This window comes from Ochotona princeps, chromosome 14 (assembly GCF_030435755.1).
Source record: "Ochotona princeps isolate mOchPri1 chromosome 14, mOchPri1.hap1, whole genome shotgun sequence".
In the NCBI taxonomy this organism is placed as follows: domain Eukaryota; kingdom Metazoa; phylum Chordata; class Mammalia; order Lagomorpha; family Ochotonidae; genus Ochotona; species Ochotona princeps.
In genome coordinates this window covers 23,863,392-23,888,871 of record NC_080845.1, presented here as the reverse complement: position 1 = coordinate 23,888,871, position 25,480 = coordinate 23,863,392, and the positions used below count along the sequence as shown (strand labels likewise).

The 25,480-nt window shown below is 42.0% G+C and overlaps 1 protein-coding gene across 2 annotated transcripts in view; it reads right to left on the bottom strand.

Moving 5' to 3' along the window:
- The window catches only part of ABCA1 (ATP binding cassette subfamily A member 1), a 120,432-nt gene that overhangs the window by 77,564 nt on the left and 17,388 nt on the right, over positions 1-25,480 (bottom strand). For both annotated transcript variants that reach the window (XM_004580935.2, XM_058672950.1), the window contains exons 2-5: positions 22,758-22,918; positions 11,464-11,557; positions 6,791-6,932; positions 5,939-6,057 (exon numbers count right to left, since the gene is read on the bottom strand). In XM_004580935.2, coding sequence (XP_004580992.2) covers positions 5,939-6,057; positions 6,791-6,932; positions 11,464-11,557; positions 22,758-22,823 — 421 coding nt within the window. In that variant the 5' untranslated portion in view covers positions 22,824-22,918. The remainder of the gene's footprint in view (positions 1-5,938; positions 6,058-6,790; positions 6,933-11,463; positions 11,558-22,757; positions 22,919-25,480) is intronic.

Sequence of the window (25,480 nt, the reverse complement as noted above, 5' to 3'; positions counted from 1 at the left end):
AAACAGGCTCAAGCTTGGACCAACCAACTGGTCACACCTGAAAATATCAGTCACCAAAGAGGGGCCTCAGGGAGGCAGATGGCTTAGAGTGGTGAGTGAGACATAAGGCCATGGGTCAGGGAGGAAGCTGAAGCAGGAGGCCTGGCAGGAACAGCTGCAGGTTCATGAGTATTGGAGTTGACACAATTTGAAGTACTCTCTTCATATATATGAAGTCCTGCTTTTGCCAACTTTACAAAAATATGTCACTGTGTAGACACACTGCTAGTTATCTCTTGGATTGCCTTGAAAGGGGGCCATAATAGGAAATTATTTTGTTGTGCATTTGAGCAAGACAGACAGAGCTCCCAACTGATGGTTCACTCCCAAAATGCCACAACAGCTAGAATTGGGCTTCAAAGATGGGAGCTAGGAGTTGAACCCAGGATTTCAACCCCATGCATGGCAGAAACTAAACGACTTGAGCCATCAACACTGCCTTCCGTGGTCTGCATTATTTAGTAGGAAGCTGGAGTCAAAAGATGGAGCTGGGAATCGAATGCAGGCACTCTGGTGTGGGAGTTGGGTGGCTGAACCACTAGGCCAAATGTTTGTTTCAGAGAGGAAATTTTTTTTAGCTTCCCAGTAAAAACATTTTAGGCCAATGGGTTCATGGCAGCCTTCCCAGCGAAGTCCAGGAAGGTAAACTTTGTGGAAGAAAGCAAGCCAGACTGCCTTAAGAGATTTTGTCATTACTATTAATTTTGAGCCCTTCTGCCCGATGTTTGTATTAGGAATCAACTCTACAACTTACGTGTGTGGAATTTTCTTTTTTTCAAAGCAAGTTCATTGACCCTCACAACATTGTGTGAAAAAAGACAGGCATTTCATATTCTCTTACGTTCACTCCACAAAAATTCACTCAATATTTAGCATGTACCTACTCTGTGGATGCTTAGAAAGAATCATGCACAAGTGCCCAGCTGCTCTCAAGGCCTACAGACTGGTGAACAGCCTACAGACGACACCTGTTGTATCCAGGTGATTTCCCCACCCGAGGACGGACCAACTTTCCAAAACAAAGCATTTTCAAGTTGCTTTATAAATTTCAAGACAACGAAAATTGAGGACCAAAAAATCAAACAAATCGGCAAAGAGTAATAGTCAGCCAGAAATTGTCAGCCAAGGGAAGTACAGCCACTCAGCTGAGCCACAACATTAGCTAACTTAATGTCCCAACAGCCTTTTGGACAGCTATATTCAGGTAAACTAGGAGTCACGGGAAAAAAATTCGAATGCTAACCAAGGGTCACACTTGATGAAGGCTACAGCCTAAATTTGTTCCCTAAATGAATCTTAATGTAAAGTTCAAAGGTCCTTCTCGTATGTCAGTGTTTCCAATCTTTAATTATTTACAAACTACCTCCAACAAGTTTGACCAGATCCATATAACATGGTGCTTCCTTTAATTTTTGTGTACTATTCAACATTTTCATAAGCAATCACATTCATGAAATGACAATTTGATACAGATAAAAACTAGACGTTGTCATCCTTGGAGCAGTCTTCTGACCGAGTAGTCACGACACTCTCTGGGACGCCTACATCCATATCAGAGGGACTGAGTGTGAGTCCTAGCACTATTCCTGCATCCAGCTTCCTGCTGCTGTGCAACCTTAGAGGCATCAAAAGCTGGCTCATGTGGCAGGTTCCCTGTCACCCACATGGGAGATGTGGATTGAGTTCCTGGGCAGCTGGTGTGGCCCAGCCCAGACCCACGTGTTGCCTGTATCTGGGGACTGAAACTATGAATAGCAGCTCTCTAGATCTCTCCGTGCCTTTCAAATAAACACTAAGTGGAGCCGTGATCCCTTTACTGCTTGGAATCATCACAGCACACAGAGCAAACCCAGAGAAGCACTCGTTGCTGTCAGTCTGCATCTCAGAGAGCCTAAACCTAGATAGGCTATTTTTTATAGCGTTCCCAAGAACTTTTCCAGTTTTGTCTATTCACATTTCGTTGCCATCACGATAGGGATTTGAGAAAAATGAAAGCTTCTCACTCTGATTCTCAAAAATTAATTTAGGCCCTCTGGTTTATCAAGAAAATAAGAAAATGTCCAAAATGCTTCAGTAATGAGAAAACTAAATAAGGTACCTCTGCAAGGCTTCCTTTAGATTTCTCATTGGAATGGGTTGGAAGATAATTATGAGATTTTTACATGACTAATTCTTACCACGAGAGGCCTTCTGAGATGGAAGTTTGTTAAACAGCACACGATGGTACTGCAGGAAGAGAATGGCATGCAGCAAAAGAGGTTTAGCAGTGTTCCATTCCCGGAATATCCCACCCATGGTTGTACAAACTCAGGAAAGTCACATCCTCTTTCTGGGTCAACCTCTTCCTTTGAAGATCCATAGGGACAAAGGCTGTATTTATCCTATAAACTCCTGTGTCTCAGCAGTTAGAACAGTGGTTGGCACTCACGAGGCATTCAATAAACATTGACAGATTGAGTCCATCAACAATGTATCTATAAATGATGTACAATCCTCTAAGGCCTCTGAAACTAAAGGAAATACAGTAATTCTAAAGTACAGGAAGCCATAAAACTAAAACTGAATATTTTAGTTAGTCAAGACATCCATTCCCAAAAATCATCTGGATAGCCCAGTGGAATTAAGAGATGCAAGTGAAATAAAGAAAATAAATCCCCCACATAGATCACAGAATCAGGAGTCTGAAGGCTAGTGAATCTGCAAGAATCTGCTAGTGTCCAAAGAGCTCATTAGTCTCCAAGATGTAGAGGGCTGACGTTACCACTCAGAGGAGACCCAAGAGGTATTCATCAAATTCCTAGACAACAGGAAACAACAAGAAGACACAGCTATAATCCACAGAAAAGCTGCAGTCTAATTGGGTTTTGTTGGAATGAGATGGCACAGGAAATCTGAAAATGTAAAAGAGAAAAGAGAAATTTTCTTTCCCCTTTGGGTTCAAAAAGCCAGCAGCACAATGAAGAAAAGGAGAACAAGTAATTGGCAATTCTGTATATTTAAAAGCCTGCAGTTTGGTTGACTGCACATGGAATATGAGTCAACAGGGTGACATGAATGCCAAAAAGCCTATTGCAATCTCAGATTGCATTAAAAGAAATATAGCACTCTGAGCAAGGGAAATAAAAGTCCCTTTCTTCTCCATGTCAGAATATATTTGTAATTTCTGGTAATCTCCAAGAAGACACAGATACACTGAAACAAAAAGGGAAAGCAGAAATTGGGAGAAAAAAAATATTCCATAACAGAAGTGGAGGACATTTTTCCTATGAAAACTAAAGACTTGCAAAAAAAAAAGAAGGGAAAAAATACTAGAGCTGTTTTCAAATACTTCAGAGAAACAGCATTAGACTCATTCTTCAGAAGGCATTAATATGGTAGTGAATGTTTTCTGGCCATTAATACCACAGACATGGCTGTTCTCCAACAGGCAGCTCTCTACCTTGGACAGTGGGTATATGGTACAGGGTTGAAAGAAGAAAAGCACTCTGCAGTAGACTAACTCCAAAGATCCACTCCACGTTGAGAGAGATGGGAGAGAAGGTTAACTAAGTCGAGTGGTGATGAATAGGAGGTCACTGCAGATAAACACAGGTCCCCAAGCAGGGATCTACATTGATACATTCTAATCTTAGACACATGCTATTCAAAAACCACCCCAAAGTTAACCTATTTCTTCTAGGAGGAAATATGTTCCTCTAGATTGAGATCTGGCTTTGTGTTTTATAATAAGCAAAGACACATAGGAGGAATTCAAGAAATAGCTGCAGGGCAGGGAGGGACATACGAAGAAAACAGAAATGGGAAATAAGCACTTGGCACAACACAATCAAAATCACAAGCTAAAGAAAAGCGCTGGGACTGGGGCCAAGCTATCCATGACGACACATTACATATCAGAGTGCCTGGATTGGAGTCTTACTCCACTCCAAATTCTAGCTTCCCTGGGAGGCAGCAGGGGATGACCCTTGCAGTTGGATTTTTGTCACACACATGGGAGATCTGGATTGAGTTTGTGGTTCCCAGCTTCAGCCTGGCTCAGTTCTGGCCAATGCAGCAGAAAACTGGCAGGTAAGTGGTCTGTCTGTGACTCTATCTTCCCAACTCTCAAATTTAAGAAAGAAAGGAAAAAGAAATTCAGAAAGCTTCTCTTCAAAGTTGTGCACACAGGTGTTTTCTGGACACAGGTTTTGCTTTTATTGCCTACCATTAGTCATTCTCTGGCTGCTCGAAGAAGGCAGCCTGCACTGAGATCTAACACTCTGTTGGACGATTCACCCCCATCAGCTCATCTCTTTCAACAGGTGCACAAACTGAGGCTCAAAAACAAGGCCATGCTCTCAATATGCTTAATTCTTATTGTAAAAGAATATTGAGCAAAGAATATTGAGCATCTTCAATAAACGGGGTCTCAGCATTGTGACAGGTTTCACATTTCCATTTTAGATTATAAGTTAGGCATTATTTTATAACTGAGGAAATTAAGTTTGTGAGAGGTTCAATGGCTTGGTTGAGATGTCACCATTCCAAAATAATATTTGTATTCACTAAGTACTTCCTCTATGCCAAATACTACTTTTAAGCAAGAAAATGTTTTATCTCATGTATTCCTTATAGTAATCTAGATAGATTTTTATATTATCCCCACTTCAAAAATGACAAGAGGTGGCCCCAAAGGGTCTAATTGACTTACTCACAAGGTCACATAGCCCGACGTAATAGATCCTAGCACTCTTGCTTCTTAGCCACACTGTCTGTCATGATAGAAGAAATAACCCTGATTCTGCCTCTGGTCAATCAGACAGGGGCCCTCCAGGGGATCAGGGATGGAGGCTTTGACTAGCTGTGCCACTTCTTCCATCTCCTGTACCAGCACAGACACCCATGTGCAGGGCTAGGGCCTGCAGGTCAAGCCAACAGCATCCCAAAAGCTTGTCCAATACAGCCAGAAAGCTCCTTGCAGCTCACCCAGCAGCCTAAGCACAGCAATGTGCCCCTCGGAAAGCCCAGTCCATGCTGTGTCACCCCAAATACTAAACTGAGTAAACCATACTTCCAACACAGTGGCAGTTAGTCCACCATGGGGAGGAGGATATTATCACTGGCATTGTTTAGTATCTCTGGTTCATCGTGATAATAAAAAGTAGACCAACATTTAGTCAGTTTCACTGTTGCTTTCAAATTCTCCACAGATCATGCACTCCATAACTGCCTGAAGTGGGCAGACAGCTCTCACCAGCCGCTGTCACTGCTGTCCCTGTGGCAAGCCACCTCCCGGGAGGCTGCCCAGTGACTCCTGCAGTCAGTCCCTCAGTCAGCAAGCTTCCTGCTTGCTCTTCAGACACGTCCCTCAGTGGCACACAATAAGTCATTTGGACAAGTACCAGAGAAGAGGCAAAGATTTCACTTGGAAAGGTCAACATTCAAACACCCATCAGCTCAAATAAAATGACTAGCAGGAAAAGGATTTACATTTTCTTCTTAAAATTAAACACTTAGCTTTCACTTCTCCACACCAAGTTGCAAATTTACTTACCCTTCTATACATAGAAGTATCTCCTTTCTACAAATTTACCCATTCTTAGCAACCATATGGCCAATTAAAAAAAAAAACCATTGACAGAAACCTGCACCCTTAGCTACCCCTCCATTGAGTACGCATCACTGCTCTTTGTTTTCTTCCCTTCCCCAGGGGAAGCCAATTCAACCACTATCTGCAGCAACCAGTTTCCCTAGTATCCGCCCCAATGTCCCCTGCAGGGAAGCTCTGCAACCTATCACTGAGTTGGAACACCTTTTAGAAAGTGCTAACAGGAACCAGCCCTGGGCCATTTGGACCACCCTTTTTTGCCCTGGTAAAACTGCCCAATGTAAAACTCATGCACATCAAGTTTTAGCTTACTTGAGTTGGAATTATTGATCTGCTGCAACGTTCTCAAAACTTTGTGTATGTCCTTCAGGCTGGTGTCTTTCTGGCTATACAGAAGAAGCCTTCGGGCATCTGAGAAGAGGCGAGACACACTGCAAAGCATGCCAGAAAAGTAGAAAAGCACAGGTTAGGCCAGCTGCCTATGCTGATTTGTAGAATTGTCTGCCAAGTACATGTGCCCCAAATGGGCTCTCAACAGACAGCCCCTCACTGAGGCTACTGCTCCCCACAACCAAGTCCACCGACAGTCAATGTTTCCACCCACTCACCCATTATCCCTGCCCCAAATGCTCTCCTCCAGGCAAATCTTAGCAGCTGTCAAGACTCAGGTCATCACACACACACTCACACACACACTCCCCCTAGAGCCAACCTCTATAAGACAGAGTGGGCATGATGTCAAGATTCCAGGACATTTTGGGGGAAAATATTTACACCTTTTTCAAAATCAGAATAAAAATACAGACAAAAGGAATATATGTAAAATAATGAATCCAACTTGGCTTATGTTTACCTTCATATCAATGCAGTATTAGCATACAATCTGTAATTTTTATTGAAAAGGGGCCCATAAAGGTTACACAGCTTATGGGAAATGAACAATGTAACATGGTGCTGCCTGCCCTGGTTACAGCTCCCTCAGAATTGTCATGCAGCACACCCTACAGTCCTTAGCTCACTCTAGCTCATATCATGGTTCTGTGTATTTACAAAAGCAACTTCGTCAAATCCGCCATTCAAAACTCTCCAGAAAGGAAAGACAAGAAGGAAAGGATAAATATTAACTAACAAGTTTGGTGGGGGGGAATCTTATCTTGTACTTACATGGATTTGTTAAAGTTTCCAACCACTCCAGGAGCCTCACCAGGAGTTGGGTAACGAAAACAAGGATTGTTGGCATTACAGATAATCCCCTGAACCCAAGGAAGTGTTCCTGCAGAGGGCATGGCTTTATTTGGAAAGTGGCCTATTGAAATCAAGAGGAGAAACACAATAATAAACACCAATGCTTTGAGGTGATTTTGAGATTACACCCATAATAATGCTTCATCCCAACTCTGTCTACTCCATTCCCCACATCCCAGACACCTCCCTCCTCTGGACTAACCCAGGACTGACGGAGAAAAAAACTTGGCATCAGATATCACTTCTAAATGTACCTGACATCATGTGTAGTGTGGAGTTTGTGATGCCAACCTTGGAGAAGCATTAAGTGCTTGATCAGCATTAGTTCATCTTCTGCCAACCTCACCTCTCACATGGAGAGGGAGGTGAGTGTGGTGGGGGGAAGGGACAGGGACTGGGGATGACCTAATCCACTGTCACACTCTAAGGAGGGAGCTACAGCAACATATTGTGGTCAATAAAAAGCACTCCAGTGAGAGTCCATCAGCACAACTTGGAACAGAACCTGCATTTCCGTGATCCCAACCCAATCCCTACCTAGTAACCCCTACCTGCAGCCGCTTTCACCACTCTCCTCAATTCCTTTTGGGAATCTTCTCAATTTGTCAAAAACATTTCTGTATTTTGCTTTTTTCTTAAAAAATTATTTATTTTTCTTTGAAAGGCAGACTTCACAGAGAGAGAAGGAGAGACAGAGAGAGAGGTCCACCATCCACTCCCCAAATAGCTGCAATAGCCAGAGCTGAGCTGGTCCCAAGCTGGGAACCAGAAGTTGCTTCCTAATCTCCCACATGAGTTCAGGGGCCCAAGGACTTGGGCCATGCTTCGTTTTTTTCCTAGGCCACAAGCAGAGATCTGGATCAGAAGTGGAGCAGCCAGTAAATGAACCAGTGACAATAGGGGATGCCAACCCTATCACGTAGAAGATTAGCCTATGCTGGCTCCTAATCTGTCAAACATTTCTTAGTCTCACTTCCTTTGTTAGCTCAATGGCTCAAGAACACCTTAAAAAAATGCTACCTTGGCGTCAGACATCTTTGTTTTCTAGTTATTATGGTTTTGTCACTAACAAAACCAGGAAGCAGCATCTACCAGGTCATCTCCTCACTTCCTTCCTTTACAAGGAGGGTCTTCCAAACAGAATAACTGGGCATATTTGAGCTGGGCCTGGGCCTCAAGAACAATTTGATTTGGGAGAGTCATCTATGGCTGCTGTGCACAAGCACCAAGATAATGTGCCCTGAGCTCTTAACCCAAGAAACAACATATCTGGGGAGAAGGGCTGTGGTTCCAGTTGGCACCACATTCTCAGCCAAAAGAACTCTCTGCCTGTTAAGAAGCCCAGCTTGCAGACTCCACGAGCTTTGAAATCAGGCCAGTTGGAATTCATGAACAGTCTGCAACAGGCTAAGCAATGACTGTGGCCAAGTCACTGACTCCCAAATCCTCAGCTCTATTATCTGTAAAATGATGAGGAAAATAGAATGTACCTCACCACGCTGTGTCTATTATACACGTGAGGTGTTAGCAGCCAAGCACTTTTGCATAGTATGCAGCAGAGGATAAAGACTCAGGAGATGAGCCTCCAAGGATTTTCTGAGGCACTGTGGTCATGAGCTTAGGGTAGTACTTATTCTGACACTGTCCTGCCAGAATCCTCCTTCCATCTCATGGCTACCACCTTGCTCTCAAGTAGAAAGCCTATTTCATTCACCTTTCCAACAGAGTCTCCCCCACAAGGTAACCCAAATCCAGGAATTGCTGCCCTTTGCCTTTCTGTGTCAGGCTGGTTCATTATTCTCTTCTTCTATCCACCTTGTAACCAGAAAGAGAACACACAAAGCAAGGATATGATGGGATGTGACCACTGAGGCTGCTCTCTGCAGGGACTCTGCTCTGTTGACCATTTACTCGGTTAATCTCTTTATTGTTAGTAGTTCAAGGAAAACCAAATAAGGCCCCTTGCCTAAGTCAGCTACTTCTCATTCAGAAGGATTTCTGTAAGCAAACCAAGTGCTCCAAGGCAACAAAGGGCAGTGATGGTGAGGTATTTTAGGCTGTCCTTTAGTGAAGGAAGCAAAAACCCTTCCTTGTTCATTACGCCCCATCTTAAATGCATACAAAAGCAGGATGTATCCAGGGTCTAGGATGATAATCAAAGAGCATAATGATATCACTTCTCGGCCTTTTGGCTAAGATCAAGTGTAAATAGCATGATGAAATTCTAGGATCCAAAGACCATAACGGCTCTGGGTTGAACTGAGAACGATTTACATGAATAATTTTATACTTTCTTGTTCTAGAAGCAAGATATCTCTACAAGTTTCACCTTAACTTTCAATTATGCTCTTCTAAACAGGTCCCTAGAAAGTGTTAAAAACAAACCATAGGGCCCAGCAAGGTAGCCTAGTAGCTAAATCCCGGTCTTGCATCTAGCAGGATTCACCAGGGAACCAATTCATGTCCCAGCTGCTCCACTTCCCATCCAGCTCCCTGTTTGTGGCCTGGGAAAGCAGTGAGGATGGCCCAAAGCCTTGGGACCCTGTGCCTGCATGGAAAATCTGGAAGAGGCTCTCAACTCCTGGCTCTGAATCAGCTCAGCTCCAGCCTTGCAGCCACTTGGGGAGTGAACCAGCGGACAGAAGATCTTTTTCTCTGTCTCTCCTTCTCTCTATAAAATCGGCCTTTCTAATTAAAAAAATAATAATAATAAATCCGTAAAAAAGAAAAAAGAGGGTAAGGTTGCAAACAGTGCATGGATGGATAGGAAAAAATTAATCTGCCTTGCAGTCACAAAATAACTTCAGTGTTAATGAAAATCTATGGTCTGAAATCAGAGGGAGCTGGCTCAAAATTCAATTCTTCAAGAGTATAATCCCAGTAAGCGGAAGAAACAGGATCCACCTAATTTGTCTGATGCCAAAATCTGTGTATTTTCACTACACCACATTGCTTGATTCTTGTGATCGTCCCAGAAAGTAAATGGCCTCACTGACAAAAAAAAAAAAGCTAGAATTTACCCTAAAGCATATATTTCTGTGAGGTTCAAGACAATGCTTAAATAAAATCAAATAACATTTGCTCATCAAAAAAAAAAAAATGTCTCTCAGGTTCCAAAAGAGAAAGCAGAGCCTACTCACGGGACCATTAAACCAGACATATATTTCATTTTATGCTACTTTCCTTTTTGGTACAATCAGAAAATTATGTCTTAGGGAATGTTATTAAGGTTGTATGTGTATATGCCTAACTTGTATGGTATATATTATCAACATAAATAATCGGCACTATATGTTGCATTGCTTTCCTGGAATAACAGTATCCTGTAAGACTACGGACATGGTAGGACTGTGAGCAGAATTAGGCAGTATTAGGAAAAAAATCCCTGGGACAATGAAAACAAAGCCCCAGCTGCAAATCCCACATAAATTTCCATCCTTTAGATGTGTGTTTCTTCAATGTCAATCTATCTATCAAGCCCATCCATAAGTCCACGACTGTGGGATGATAACCCTGACAACAAGTATATGAGATAAGTATGATTGTACCTCTTTTTAAAAGAAGCTATAGTCACCTGCCAAGGATGTATGTCTAGTGAATTCTAAAACCAGAATTCAAACCCAGATCATCTGACATGTACAGCTTCTGTCCTTAGTCACGATTAAACTTTCTCCGCTTGTACAGGCTAGCATCAAAACACATGATTGACCAGGAGTGAGTTTTATTTCATTTTACCACTTAGGAAATGTAAGACCCTGGGCAATTCCAGGATTCTGAGCTGCCATTTGCTAACAACAAGTTAAACAGGTGAGTGTTTGTACAGTAGTTAAGATGCTGCTTCTAATGCCTATATCGCATATTGGAGAGACTAGGTTCAATACTCAGGTCTGTTCCTGACTCCAGCTTCTTCCTATGTGTTCCTGGGTAGACTGTGTATGTTCACTCAAGCACTTGGATCCCCCCGCCCACACAGAAGATCCAGACCGAGTTCCAGGCTTCTGGCTTCAGCCTGCTGTAGATCCAGTGATTACAGACGTCGGGGAATCAACTAGTTGATGGAAGATCTCTGTCTCTGTCTATTGGTCTCTCTCATTCTGCTTTAAAACTTTTTTAAAGTAAAGCAAATGATAATAAGGTCTACTATACAAGGTTATGAGAATCAACTGAAATAATAGTCACCAAACTGTGAAAGTCTGCATAAACGCTGCTTAAAATTAGATGTTAAAATTGCAACTGTATAAGACATCATCCATATGGCAAAGACTGGCTGGCAGGAATGAGGCAACTGGATAAAGGCAATGCCTTAACGTGCTTCTAAATCACTACTTTCTAAACTTTTACTAAGGTTATTTTATTTTTATGATTTTAAAATGCCTGAAACAGATGTTGGGTATCATGATAATTACTATTATCACCATTCACTAGGACTGAAAATAGTCTCCCAAGTTCTTACCTTATCCCAAAAATCTGAAGCCTACATTTTGTGGTCTTTGCTAAAAACACTGTCTTTGAAAAAGTCAGGTAAAGCTATGTTCACTGTCTGGATTTGGCTTGCCTACAGTTAATCTCAGGTTCAATCCACAAATACTTACATTCATGCTGTTCATAGGGTGGGTAGCTGAGCCGGACAGAAATCAGGATCAAGAAGATAAACAGAGGCCAGGCCACTTCCAGCAAGAGCTGACACTGGGGGCAAAATAAGATAGAGCAGTGTGATTTTAAAGTCACAGGACACCTATGCTACTACGCTTTGGGAAATCCACTGAAAAGTTCATTAACAATTGATCGATTCTCCACCCCTCCCCCCAACATCTAAGCTTTAATTACATTGAATTCTGCAGTGCTGACCCACTAACACACCATCCTATACTTATATGTCTCAAATAAGGGAAAAACTTCCCACCCTGCATCACTGGGCTCCCTTCACTCATTTTTCATGACTCAGCTGTGAATAATTTCCTTTTTAATTTTATTTTATAAATTATGAACAACATAAAATACATATGTACTTCATGGGGATATAGTGCAATATTTCAACAGATATAGTAAAAAAAAGTCAATTAGCCCTTCTATTTCCTTTATCACAGGCTATAGTTACATGTCAAATTTTAAATATGAATACATACACAATCTGTATAAATCTCAAACAGCGACTACCAGAGCCCAGGAAGGATGGCGGAATGGGAGGAGACCTGATGATGGGTACTAACGTGCAGTCAGATGAAGGGAATGGGCTCCAGTGTTCCAGCATTTGCTTTACTGAGATCACAGCCTGAGTTGGAAGCCCTTCTCCTGGACTCCCACAGCAATCCAGGCACACACTTCCCCAAGTGTGTTCCTCTAGCCCTGCTTCTATCACCAGCTTCTTCATCACAATCTCAATATCATACTAGGAGCATCTTCCACGCATAAAACATTCTCTTAAGGCTCTGGCCCGGCAGCCTAATGGCAATTGCACATTCTGGGATCCCATATGGGCGCCGGTTCTAAACCCAGATGTCCTGCTTCCCATCCAGCTCCCTGCCTGTGGCCTGGGAAAGCAGTCGAGGACAGCCCAACGCCTTGGGACCCTTTACCCATGTGGAGACGCAAAAGAAGCTCCTTGCTCCTGACTTTGGATTGGCTCAGCTCCTGCCACAGGGGCCACTTGGAGAATGAATCAGCAGACAAAAGATCTTTCTCTCTGTCTCTCCTTTTGTCTGTATATCTGAGTTTCCAATTAAAGAAAAACAAATCTTTAAAAAAATATATTCTCTTAAAACAGGCTGATAATATGTGCTTAGTATATTCTACTTCATGATCAGATCATTATCCAACCTTTCAGCTAGGCTGGTGCTTCAGATTTGGGGTGGGAAGGGGTCAGTAATTTGTTTATCATTTGATGTCTGATGTCTACTATTTTAAAGAATCAGTTTCTAATTTCAAAAGACTTCTAGCAGAGTTTCACATTAAACTGTCGGATGATCTTCCTCTCTGTCTCTCCTCTCTGTATATCTGACTTTGCAATAAAAAATAAATAAATCTTAAAAAAAAAAAGAAAAGTAGTTGCACAGGCAAAGAAGAAACACGTTGGCAATAGGGTCCACAAGACCAAAAATGCAGACAGCATTAGTAAATTTTCTTGTAAATCCCAAAGAGGCAGCACACATTGAACTTTCCAAGCTTACTGATGACATGAGCTATTTTTTTTTTTGAAGAAAAGGTATACAAACATAATAACGCACACAGGAAAATACCGTAACATGGGCATTGCATACCAGGTACAAATGTCCTTTTATTCTTCATAGAGAATATCATTGTAATTCTGCAATTCATTTTAAAACTGATATGTGTGTATATACATTGTATATATATATCTATATAACATAGATATATATCAAAACATCTTGTTACATTTCTTAAATGTCTACAATGTTTGTTTTTCAGTTATATCTCCATAAAGACAAGAGAAAGCCATTCTTTTTCTGTCAAGGAACACACCATGACTCTGAAAATGAGCTTTTCTGCCTGCAAGTCCCTTCTCCAAGGTCCCCTGGTCCCCATGCCTTTATCAGCACTTGGCACAGCAGGGGCCCTATTTATCCTGGAGCTTCTCCCTCTGTCACTTCTCACTAGGTCCCCACATGATAAGAGCTTCAGAAATGTCTGTTTTATAAGGAAATAAACTAAAGTTTACAAAATAAAGAACAGAGACACAAATCAACTGAGCCCTTTGGGAAAGCAATTTGGCAGCATGCATTCAAAAGTCATGTTTATCTCCCTTTGCCTGAGTAATATTCCTGGGAATTTAATCCTAGGGAACTCAATTTAAAATATCAAAAAGCTGTACACATGACTTTACTTATTCATTGAAATATTATAACTACACAATATCAGAAACCATTTAATTGCACAACAATAGGGACATGATTAAATAATGGTACATCTACTTGTCAATACATTACATAGTCATTGCAACAGTGTTCATAAAACACTGTTAATAATATACTCAGGATTTGTTTATATCTCATCTCCAGTTTTTAATCCACCACAATCTTGTGAGAAAGGCTGTAGTATGTCCATTTTAGATGGGAAGAAACAGATTTGGAAAAGTTTTGAGCTATAACATGGTAATGCACCACTATTCAGCTCTGACTTACTGGCCCCTAAATTTGGGCTTCTTTAATACCTATCATCCTGCCTCCCACAGAGCTATGCTTGTGGCACATTCCTGTTAATATACGCCACCTAAGGGGCAGGCACTTGGCTCAGCAGTTAACACATTACTTGTTACTTGGGGTGCCTGCATCCCACGTCAGAGTACTTGGCTTTGAGTCCCAGTCCTACTCCTGAATCCGGCTTCCTGTTTCTGTGTGCCTTGGAAGTAGATAGTGATAGCTCAAGTAGCTGGTCCCTGCCACTCACATGAGAGACCAGTTTAGACTTGTCCCAGCTCTAGTTGTGGGCATCTAAGGAGTGAGCCAGCAGAAAGCAGGTCTCTCCCTTTCAATCTCTCTCTCACTCTTTTCCCTCCCTCTCCTCCCCCACGTGTGTGTGTGTGTATGTGTATATATATACTGCTTAAGAAGAACCTAGCATTTGCCAGCCCTGCCAAGCACTCATCCGAAACAGTGAGTCAAGCCTCATGTTGCTGGACACCACCTCTCCAGCCCCACATCTGCATCCTGTTGTGCAACAGACTCTCAAATACATTGGCTAACTGAAACAAAAATGAAAACATCTCCCCTATGGCACCAACAGCAAAAGACACAAAGGAAAACTAGCAAACCATTTTCAGCAGCTGTAGAAAATGTGTATAAGCAAGAAGGGAAACAGGTAAAGCAAACACTGGTGGTCATAACAATAGGTAACACTTAGTGTCTCAAGTGCTGTATGCTGTACAAACATTAACTCATTGACTGCAGACAATGCAATTAGTACTAGACATATTTTATAGTTAAGGAAACTAGGGCTCCAGGAGTTCACAGATTTCCCAAGGATACAAAATTGGTGATTTGCCGAGTCTGGATTCAAAGGCTGACTAACTCAAGGATCCTTGCTTTTAACCACAGTGCACCTCAACCTCTTTACGCTTCTTCTCTCAGCATCACAGGGCCCTTGATGAGCTGAGATACTAACACATGTGATCAAACGATGAATGACTGGATGATGTACTGCTTCATCCAAACCAGAAGCAAGATGAAATCTGGGCCCTTTTACCCCAAAGCTCTCAGTTCTTTCTGTCACTGAGCATACAATTGATCTTCCAAGCTCAGCAGCATATTTTTGGTATCTCCTTCCCTAATAGCCTCCCACAAGATAACCTAACTTGACTTTTGCAAGGAATGCCATACGTTACCAAAATCAGATTTCTCCCCCATCTCATTGATGAGCACAGTTCCTAAACAGACACCCTAAGATCGGGCCCTTCACCAGTTGACAATCCTCCAAAAAACTCTTCCAAATCCTTTGCCGTACCTATGTACCCACATAGTGTCTACTCCTCCATATCATGGGCAGGAAGTTCAGGAGTAACAATGTTTTCAAAAGGCATTTCTTGCCATTTCAGAAGCTTTTAAATTCAGCATTGGGTATTCATGCTAGCGTTCAATGAAATCTACGCTGAGCTACAGTGGAAGGCATGGAGGCCTCACTTCACTTCCCAACTCACAGTTCCTTATCTGTACCACGGAAATAACAAAACCTAGCACCCCTACAGCAGGATTTCTCAAAAGTAACACTACTGATTTTTGAGCCAAAGAAACACTGTAGGGGATTCACCTGTGAACTATAGGATGCTTGGCAGCATCTCTCTCCTGTACCCATCACTGGAGAAAGTACTGAGTTGAGGATTCCTGAGATCACCAAAAAATATAAAAAACAAAACCAAAAAAAAAAAAAAGAAAGAAAGAAAGAAGAAGAAGAAGAAGAAGAAAAGAAGGAGAATAAACATCAGAAATAAGGCACAAAAATATTCTTTCTGCACTTGGAGCAGCTTGCATGTGACAGTCCGTCACACTCTTGAAAAAGTCTGCCTGCCTTTGTCAGAAGTACCACACGGCTGCTGAGCCGACCAGTCTGCAATGGTGCTCAAAAGCCAGGAGACAATATCAGATCAGGGCCTGAGAAACAGGGCAACTCTGGGTCCCCTGACCCAAAAGGCAGGTTCCACACCAGTGCCATCTCCAGGAATACCGACACATCAGTCAAGTTCACTGGGGCTGCCACTGCTGGGTATGGTTGGCTCTGTGACTGGGATGGGGACTATCTTTGGGGGCCTTATTGCTGGTTAGGCCAGGATCCCATCTCTGAAGCAGCAGCTCTGCTCCCATGTAATTCTGAGCTTTGCCCTCTCAGAGGCCCTGGGCTCGTTAGCCTGATGGTGGCCTTTCTCATCCTCTTCACCAGGTCGGGAAGTTAGCTATCTCTACCTCCTATAGTGTGCTCCCATGCTTCTTCTGGGAAAACAATTGGTTCAGGGTTTGACAGAGAGAAGATAAATACTAATTTCTAAGACAAGAAAAAAAAAAAGAAAATATCCTTTCTGTGTATAGCATGGAAATCTAGGAGGACCCACAAAATTAACTGAAAAGCTAAAATTCATTTGAAAACATAAGTAAATGAGATGAAACCATGGCTAATGCTATTAAATAAAAGTACTACTTTCAACCTGTGAAATTCACTTAAGTGAACAAAGTGCAAAGAGGAGAAAAAAGAACTATTCACAATAAAATCATGCACACAAAAAAAGACAGTTATAAACTAAATGCAAAAGAAGTGGCTGATATATTAAAAATCCCATAGAAGTAAAATCGAAAGATAAGGGACTGGTTTTGTGGCCTATAGGTAAAGCTGCCACCTACAATACTGGCATCCTATAAGGGCACCAGTTCGAGTCCTAGCTGTTCCACTTCCTATCCAGCCCCTTATTAATGGTGCAGGAAAAAGCAGTAAAAGATGGTCTAAATGCTTGGGTGCCTGCCACCCATATGGGAGACCCAGATAAAGCTCCTGTCTCCTGGCCTTGGCCCGGCCCAGCCCCGGCCATTGCAGCTGTCTGAGTAGCCAGCAGATGGGAGCTACCTCTCTGTCACCCCTTCTCTCTCTCTGTAAGTCTGACTTGTAAAATAAACAAAACAATCTTTTTTATTAAAAAAAAAAAGAAGATAAATTTAATTAGAGTTAAGCCACATTCTGGATGGGAACATTTATTGTTCAGGTTTCCCAAGTTGATTTATAACTTTACATAATTTTACTTAAAATAGTAAGTGGATAGTTTTTAGAACTTTACAAGGTAATGAGATTCAGAAGGAGGAAAGGAGCAAATGAAGAATTTGGAGAGGCAGCAAAGGAAGCCTGGGACAATAAGCTTCCCAGATATAAGATGTTCATCAGAGTAAGAGCACACTGTCTGGCCTATTTCAGCACCCAAATAAAAATGTCAAATGACCAAAGGCAAATCTCCACAATAGTCTCCTACCCAAACAAGATTTCATGTATATTCCCAAAATAATTAGGAAAGGAGTTACTGTTTTGCTTAGGAAAAGGCATGCCATGACATGATATCTTCATAAACAGGCCCACCCCTAATATTACATACACTTCAACCAGGCATGGGAAATTGAAAATGAAGACCAAATCCGATACACGTACTTATTTAAAGACCGATGGAAAGAGTAAGGGTAATCATCTGCCTTCCACCTGGTTCACTCCCCAGATGCCCAAACCTGACCTTGCCCAACTTCCAAGCCCTGTATAATCTGGCCCTGCTAGTCCCATCTCATCTACAGCCAGTCTTCCTTCCTCTACCAGTACCCCTGACTCCTTCTGGTTCCCTGAGCATGAAGCCTCAATTACTGTCAGCATGTGATGATATAATCTCTGAGTCCTGATTCTTGCATTCTGAATGAAGTCCCAGGACAGGCACTGTAGCACAGTGGGTTAAATTATAGCATCCCATATCACAGGACCAATTTGAGTTGCAGCAACTCTGCTTCTGATCCAGCTACCTGTTAACAGGCAACAGCAAGCAGTAGGCCAAGTAATTGGGCCCCTGCCACCCATGTCGGAGACCAGGCTACTTGTTTTAGCCTCAACCAGCCGTGGCCACTTTGTGTGGTTTATTTCTTCATGCAATCCATCACGGTTTAGAGTTTTGCTTATGAGATATATTTAATATCAGATTTCTTCAATTTTATAAATACCAGAAGAGCAGAGATCATATCAGTATTGCTCACTATAATAAGAGGCTTAAAAAGTTGAAAAATAGAATGAAAAGATTTTTATTTTAGTATAAAACTTCTTAAAATGCATGTATAAAAAGTCTTCAAAATTTTAATAGAAAATCCAAACTATGAAAAAACTATGTATGGATTTCAAAAATGTTTGCAGCAACATAAGTACCTTTTAATCTCATTTCCATGAACTTTTTGAAGTACCTTCAAAGGCCCTGAACACTATCCCACAAGTAATAGTTATTCAATAAATACTTATCCGAATAAAGCAACAAAGTTGTCCTTTCTTCATCCCATGCAAGAGAAGGGGAAAATCAAAGCTTTGAAGAAATAAGTTTTCCTAGGTGACTGAGGCACACAGTGCCCAGCATGGGATTGGAATCATGACCATTGTGGTTGAGCCAGGACTAAGACCAAGAAACGGATATGACAGTGAAAACAGAAGTGGGAAAGAGATGCAGAATGCCCATCTCTTCTCTAATGGCTCAGGAAAAAAGCACTTAAACTTTTGATATCTCAGTCTTTGTCATGAACGATTGCCCAAATAGTACTATTCAAACATATAAAAATCTAAATGAATTCATTTTATCAAATTGAGAAAACTAAATACACAGAGAAAAACAAAGAAGATATTCACTTCCTCCAAACTGCTCCATGCAGACCTTGGCCTCTGGCTCAGCCTAAAACCAGATGGGGATCCTAAGAAGTCTGAAGTCCTCCGCTCTTCCTGTCCTAAGCCTGTTTGCGCTGAATGACTGCCACCCACACAAGCTGTCACTTTGGAACCAAACTGAGCTTTGCACCCAACTTTTGCAACTCAATTCAATGTATTTTTTGCTTAACAGAAACAGTAGAAAACTAATCCTGGTTGATGCACCCCACAAGTCTGAACAATCAGGGTTTAGAAGAGGAGTCCCAGGATTCATCCACAAACAAGAATTCAGAGTGGGAGGACAATAATGTCTTCCAAAGAGGTAGCTCAAAAGTGTACTGTCTAGCTCCAGGATTTTTCATATCCTTTCTATTCTTCTAGAAGCAGCACATAAGGCTCTTAGGGCAAGGGAGTCAGTTAAAGAACTGCCAACTAATGGGCCATTAACACATATACCAATCATTCAGCAAATAATTATTAAGTATATCCCAAGGGTCAGGCTGTAGATTGAGTTTCAGCAACAAGAGCTCACTCTCCGGGATCTAAGCAGAAATCAAATAGTCACTGGGTTTCTGTATCTTATGGGCAAGAACTATCAGGGGACTGATAACTCATTCTCCTATCTAATGAACAGGGAAGATATATTTTGACAGGCCAACAAAATGCACCCAAACACTTTTTTTTGGATTTATTTATTTTTATTACAAAGTCAGATATACAGAGAGGAGAGACAGAGAGGAAGATTTTCTGTCCCAGGCCACAAGCAGGGAGCTGGATGGGAAGTGGAGTTGCCGGGATAAGAACCAGCGCCCATATGGGATCCCGGCACGTTCAAGGCGAGGACTTTAACCGCTAGGCCATGCCGCCAGGCCCACCCAAACACTTAAGAGCTTCTAATGCCTAAATAATATAATCTAGAAATCTAAGTCAGATGGGTTGGTAAGTAATGCCCCACCAAAACCTAAGATTCAGGGACCAACCTTTAGTGCAGATAAAGCAAAGCCTGCTGGAATGGCCCCGGGGGCTTGCAGGACAGACCTGGATCCTCAGCCCTACTAAGTCCAACCCCATCAGCCACACAAAGGGAAGGCCAAACCATTCCTAGTTCTAACAATCTAGGCATCTGTGACTTAAACCACCTTTTTCTCTGATTCAGCAAAATATATTTCCCTAAGAGATCAGAATGAGAGGTAACTGAAAGAGGCTAGGAGGCAGCTACAAAAACCCTTTTGTATCAGGGTATTGCATCCCTTCTTCCCTCTTTCACAAGAACTTTGCCACCAAGTTGTAAATTGCCTTTAAACAAGCCTGCTTATCTCTCTAATCCTACCCCTTTCAAGGGCGTCAGCGATCTTGAGCAAGAGACAACAAGCCCAAGACCAGTGGAAACTGGCCCAGTCTGGATGACCCAATCCCACATCCTGTTCCAGGCCCCAGTACTAATGCCTTCCCTGGCTGAGCACACAAAACATCTTCCCTGACGTTTCTTCCACCAGCTGCAAAAGATTCAGAAGAAGGAAGGAAGTCACTGTGATGGGACAGCTGAGGCCTAAAAGTTGGGGATCCCAGTGTCTAATTCCAGCTCAGCTGCTGCTTAGTGAACACTGGCAAAAACTCTTCCCTGCTTTGTGCCTCAACTTTCTCATCTTTAAAATGAGAGGTGTGGACTAGACTGCCTATTCACCCCTTTCATTACTAGGACAACATGATCCTGCCCACTACCCACTAGGGGCCACACCATGGAAGAGACAATTTCCCATCAAGTGGGCTGCCATGCTGAGAAAAGGCAGAGGTCATAGACCATACGTTAGCTAAAAAATCGGACAAAGAATGAATGTATAGAATGTGAGGACACCAAAGCCTGGGAACAACTGCAAAAGACAGGGAAAAGACAAAGAAGTCAGGAACTTCAGGCTTTTGAGCTGCAAGACAGAACAAAACAATGATACTATTAAAAGGTAATCTGACAGTGATTGAGAACAAACTCTGGAGTCAGATTATCTGGATCTGAAACCTATCTGTGCTTCTTATTAGTGGATCTCAGATAAATGACTTCCTCCTGTCTATATTATCATGTGAGGAGGTAATAGTACTTTATGGGACTTAATATGAGTAATACCATTATAATGCATGTAATGCCTAGCACATGCATGAAATTCATTCTGTTTTATTTCATTATATTAAAATAATATTGTGCATTGTTTTACCATTATTATTATTATTAAAATGCATCTATACTGGTCCCTGCTTAATGCTGGGATTCAGTTTCCTCATTTGTACCCTAAAAGACTGAGAAAAAACAGTGTTTCTCAAACTAGAATCTGCATACATATTATTGAGGGATTATAGTTAAATTTTCTCTGTGACTCCTGAACACTTTAGGTTTTCACATGGAAGATCATTAACACAAATTATAATAAGTTTATTTAGATTTTCTAATTGCTTACTTTAGAACCAACTACTGGTTTATTACTTGTTGAATATTATGTTTAGTGGTGAATTAAGCATGTGAATATAAAACAGATTAAGATTATGTCTCTGTAAAACTGATGAAAGGAAGAGAAGATTGGAGCAACGGGGAAGGACAGAAGTATGGCTGCCTTCTTGGAACCATACTTATGGAATGGATGAAATGTGTTCTCTTAATAGTAATTTTAAAAAACATGTTTACATTTGTGTTTGCAATTGTGGCACCATTATAATTGTAATAGGCCGATGATGAGTCAACAAATGTTGATTCAATCTATGAATCATGAGACTGGGCCAAAGCAAAGCCAATGGCATCCAAGGAAAAGCAGTTCAAGTAGAAAAGATGGATGCAGAATAACTGTTCATCACTAAGTAATCCAGACTGACCACACTCAAAAGCAATGTCATAATAGTATTTGCTTCAACTTCTAATTTGGTTTCAGCTCATGAGCTAAGATGTCTCAGCATATTTATGGTGTCAGCTTGGATTGTACTGGTTTTGCAACTTTGCACTTTTTTTGTAAATGTATACAATGGTGCACTGTAGAAAATAAGCATAAGGGGGTTATAACTAGTTGTAAGTGTGTGCATATTTAAGAAACATTATAATAAACAGAAAATTAGTGAACACGTGTCTCAATATTTTCTATTAAAGGCCTAAGCATTAGCCTACTTTGAGAAACAGTGAGTTAAATTTTCACCAAAGACCCTTAAATTTTTTGGATCTCTCCAAAAGTTGATCTACACACTTCAGAAAGTTTGAGTTTCCCTACAACATCAAGTGGGGATGTAGGCATAGATTCAGCACCAAGGCAGAACCGAAAACAGAGATCTGGAAACCAACTACAGCTAAGCCCAGAGGACTATAGGTAATCACTAAGGAAGTGTGCTTAGAGATAAAGAGCAAAGAGCTGACATCTGAGCTTTAAGGAATTCACCCCACATCAGAGCCTTCACATTCCTTGGGAAAATGCCATTCACCTGTGCAATAAAGAGGATCTTTCCAGGATTTCTCAAAGTATTACTGGCCCATGTGGAACATGAATGGATTTGAACAGTCACAGAAATAATACAAGTCTCAATCATTATATTAACCCAGACCTGCAGTCAGAGAGAGAAGGAAGAAGTCTAAAGAGAAATCAAGAGACCCGGACCTTGTTCATTCATTTCATTCTCAACTTTCAGACATCCAGGGACCCATGATGTGCTTCTGGAGAGCCATGTGGCTCCCAGGGCTGCAGCCAAAGGGAAGACAAGTGCACAGGGGCAACTCCGGGCCAGGTCCCAAAGGTCAGAACCCATGCTTAGGCACTAGCAGAATCCAAATCTAACATTTCTGCCCAGTTGTAAATCTTCCCTCAATAACAAGCAACCAGGTCATATGGCATCACATAGTCCCATGTCGATCAGAACAAGATTCATTCAGTCGTTCGTTGTGCAAAAACACAAAAACAAGAGAGTTCCCCTCCCTCCCTTCTCAAATCAAAACCTTAGAGAAAAGCAGGAGAGAATCATCACCACTACCACCCACCGTGGAGAAACCCAAACTTACTGTTTGTCTTCTCCGGAAAGTGAGGTTTTTCCACAGCAACAACCTCAACTGAGGCCAAGAAGCCATGTTACCTCAGTGGGCACCCACAGCAACCTGCTTGTGGCTCGCCCTTGGAGGCTATGGCTGGTGCTTCCAGCAGAGCCTCTGTGGCTGGTCATTAACTGAAAGATAAAGCAGAGGAGAGGGACTGTTAGTGATCACCACAAAGCCATACACCAATGAGGGCCATGGCTGCAGCCCTCTAACCTGAGACCTCCGACCTCAGGTCTGCGTCATGACCGCTCCTCAATAGATCCAGAGTCCCTGACTTCCTGGGCCCTCCAGCAAACACAGCTTCAAGCTTTGAAGCAGCAGCCTGGAGCCAAGCTGCTAGAGGCCGTAATCATATTAGCTTTTCTGGTGTGTCAGGAATGAAAAATGCACTTAGGAAAGTGGACTTGAGTGAGGAATCTTAGGTGGTCAAAACACAGAGAATGAAAATAGCATACTGGAATCCCACTCACCCCTCCCTAACTCCTATAAAATGTCAACAGCATTTATAAATTTTGCCTCAAGCCCGGAGTGATTTACACCACTCCCTGCAATGCTCTGCAGACTAAATTTCCATCTGGCCAACAACATTGGGTCCTTCAAATGATAAATGGCACCATCAAGACAGCAGTTTCCAAATCTGGAAAGCCACAGCATGTCTTAGAGGACTATAAGCCCCAAGGAAATGTTGCCAACACATGGTCCAAGGTGATGAAGACAACAGGAGCGCTGTGTCTCTGTGGAAAGGAGACAGACCCCCACGGAGAGACAAGTCAGCTAAGGCAGGCACAGTGGGTCATCAGTGAAACTGACAAGCGCTCACAGCCAGGGTATGTGCACACTTCTGGCCCTGCTCTCCCTTCACTTGAGCACATGGTCAAGCCACTCCCCTGTTGAGTGTTGCAGGTGCCTCATCAAAGGACTGCTTCACCATGCTGGGCCAAGGAGGGGTTCTCACCAACACACAGGACACATTCTGTGTGGCTTGGCTGCCCACCAATGGCTGTTATTTATTTATGCTGGGATAATCTCACATAAGGATGCTGAAATTAAAGGTAGGGAAGGGGCCAAAAATCAAAAATGAAAGAAGACAGGATGGAGATACACAATATACAGGTTCAAGGGAGTCTTGATTGGCAGCTGGTAGTCATGAATTCTTAGTCAAAACCAGAAGCCCTTTCTTTATAAAGTAGTGTCCCAGTCAGTATCATATCACTCCAGTGCCATAGGGGTAGAGTGGACCAGAAAGCAATAAGGAGCAAAGAAAGAGCTAGGAGTGCAATAACCACCTATAGATAGAAAATCAAGCGCTGGACTAAACATCCACTATTATTATGTTTTGCCCTCACCTATTAAGGATATGAGGGGGTGTGGAGGTGGTGATTTCCAGCAAAGACGAGGGATTATAGAGAATCTGCAGTGTCCATGAAGAAGGGATGATCTATCCTATGCATTCTAATTTATTCAATTGCAATGAAATAAATCAGAAATTCCTCCAAAAGCTCAAATTTTATACCCTCATATTTTCCTTATCAGTAAATCTCTTGAAGAATACATTTTCTCAACCGTCTTACTCCAGGAAGAGAAAGAGTTAAACCAGTGCAGCATCATTTTGCACTTGGCTGGTTAAAGGTGTCAGCTAGAATCCCAGCACAGACAGCCAGGACAACATGGTGAGAGGGGGCTTGTGGTCCCACATTGTTTCCTAAGTGGCCTACATGGGAATTGTATTCCAGAAACACTGAAATAAATAACTAGCAACATTTTTCTCATGGGAAAAGCCCCTATCCAGGAATCACTCTGTAGATTTAGAAACTAAATGAATCATTTCAGATTCCCAAGTTAGCACTGAAAAGGTTAGTATAAAACAGTCCATATATATATATATATATATATATATATATATATATATATATATAAAACCTAATCAGCAAAATGTTCCCAGACATTAATTAATGCCAGTTTCCGGACAATGAATCATGCTCAAGGCCTTAAACTCTGAATATCAATTCCCTCCTTATAACATAGGAATGACAACATAGGCCTTCTTATAAGATGTTCTAAGGGCTAAATAAGATAGTACAAGTAAGTTCTCAACATAGCATAATGTAATTGCTGAAGTCATGATATACTCCTGATTTCTTGTATTTCTGTTTGCTCAGTATCCTCTAACAGAGAAACGCTCATACTCTGCTCAAACAGGATATTCTCTGTGATTTCATCCAAATACACTGTAGATTTCTAGAAAGACATGAGGGGACACAGTAGGAAGGATAAAATTTGAATACTGGAGTTGAGTTCAACAGACCAAACTCCAATACAGTGGAGAAGATCATAGGAAGAGAAAATACACCTCCATGCAACATTCATGAGAAAGGAGAGGGAGGGAAGAGCAGGAGGCAGAGCAGAGGAGAGAAGAGGCAGGGGGAGGGGAGGCGCAGGTTAAACCACAGGTTTAGACACCCGCATCCCAAATACTCTGCTTCCAGTCCAGCTTCCTGTTAACAAGCCTGGGAGACAGCAGATGTCAGCACAAGCGACTGGGTTCCCACCACCTACCTGACTGCTCCAGGCTTCTGCCTGGCCTGCCCCAGTTCCTGTGGGCATTTGGAGAGTTAACCAATGGATCAAAAACTTCTCTTCCTCTCTGTCACCCTGTCTTTCATATAAAGCGAATATATAAATAAGTAGCC